This window comes from Myotis brandtii, unplaced genomic scaffold (assembly GCF_000412655.1).
Source record: "Myotis brandtii unplaced genomic scaffold, ASM41265v1 scaffold819, whole genome shotgun sequence".
NCBI classification, from domain to species: Eukaryota; Metazoa; Chordata; class Mammalia; order Chiroptera; family Vespertilionidae; genus Myotis; species Myotis brandtii.
Genome location: NW_005371320.1, coordinates 377,210 through 378,737, shown reverse-complemented (window position 1 = coordinate 378,737; position 1,528 = coordinate 377,210). Strand labels below are relative to the sequence as shown.

At 50.0% G+C, this 1,528-nt stretch overlaps 1 protein-coding gene across 2 annotated transcripts in view; it reads left to right on the top strand.

Annotated features, from left to right (window-relative positions):
* RCOR1 (REST corepressor 1) overlaps positions 1–1,528 on the top strand; it is a 43,474-nt gene that overhangs the window by 23,260 nt on the left and 18,686 nt on the right. For both annotated transcript variants that reach the window (XM_014531626.1, XM_014531625.1), the window contains one exon: positions 1,272–1,433. In XM_014531626.1, coding sequence (XP_014387112.1) covers positions 1,272–1,433 — 162 coding nt within the window. The remainder of the gene's footprint in view (positions 1–1,271; positions 1,434–1,528) is intronic.

The window sequence follows — 1,528 nt, the reverse complement described above, 5'->3', positions numbered from 1 at the left end:
TGGACGGTCCGTCCGTGGGGCCGCAGGGCAGTGCAGGCCGTGGTGCGGGACGCTGAGCACGTGCTTTCTTACGTGACCATGTGAGCTGTCCTTTTGTGGCTGTTGATGGTGTTTCCTGACTCAGGCTGCCACGCTTAAACCTATCGTGTTTTAATATTAATTGTTTTGAGTCACTTTCAGGTGTAAAATTTGGCTAAGGCTTTCATTTAAAAATTGTTCAAAGGCTGTTTTAAAAGTTTCTAATCACTGCTTTAAAAGTGAGCATGCTCAGCTGGGCTAGTGCTTTCCTGGCATCGATCTAGATTTTGTAGCCTGAACAGCACTAGCATTTCCCCTTACCCAGTGACTGAAGATACCAGTGACTCCAATTAGAATTGCACTCTTGTTTACAGCCTTGGCCTTATTTGTAATTATTCTATCCTGGTAGAACTGTTAAAAAGGCAACTATGATAAGGTAGTTCCAGAATCTTTCAAAGCAAGAAATGTGTGCTTCTCCTGTTCTAACCCTGCTCATGAACTGCATGAGTTGCCCAGAAAGCTCATCCATTTTTTATTCTGTTTAGAGAGTGTAAACATGATTGGGTGATCAATTGCAAAATATCCTTGTATGGTTTTCAAGGATTCTGATCTTCAAAAGCATGATTGTCTTCGCTTCAGAGTTGTGATGCAGGGCACTCCTCAGGGAAGTCCCGAGCTCCCTCTCCTGTTTCTCATTTATTCCTATTTGCCGGGGTTATTTTTTCCCCAGTCCTTACCTGAGGATATGTTTTTGTTGATTTTAGAGAGCGAGGAAGGGAAAGAGAGAGGGAGAGAGAAGAACATTGATGGGTGCCTCCCGTATGTACTCCAACCCGCAACCTGGGTCTGTGTCCTAGGAATCGAACCTGTAACCTTTTGGTGCCAGGACGGCGCTGGACTGAGCCCCCAGCGGGCTGTGCTTGCGCTTTGGGCAGAGGAGGAGCAGCAGGGCGTGCTCTTGGGAGGCAGCCTCGCCTTCCAGGTGCAGGGCCCGAGGCGTGACCCTGCCACACAGGTGCCAGAGCCACTTCCTGGCTCTGTGGCGAGGCAGGGCCTCCGAGTCCAACCTGAGCAGCGCGGGTGGGGGCCTGCTTATCGCGGGCTCGTGGGGTGAGGAGTTAGTGACAGCAGGAGCGGCTCCAGCGGCTGTCCATTGTCTGGGAGGGAAGGTGTGCACTCTTGCCAGCCTCGTCTCCATTTTAACGTGATGGTCACATCTTTGGTCTAAAATCTCACTGATGCTATTTTTCTAGGCTCTTGGGATGCTCTTTTGGCACAAGCATAACATTGAGAAATCCTTGGCTGATTTGCCCAACTTTACCCCCTTCCCAGACGAGTGGACTGTGGAAGACAAAGTCTTATTTGAGCAAGCCTTTAGTTTCCACGGGAAAACTTTCCATAGAATCCAACAGATGGTAAGTAGATGAGACCCGAGGGCCCCACCCCCCAAGCGCACCCAGGGGCAGGGGTATCTAGCACTGAGGCAGGAGGCCTCATTCCAGGAAAGCTC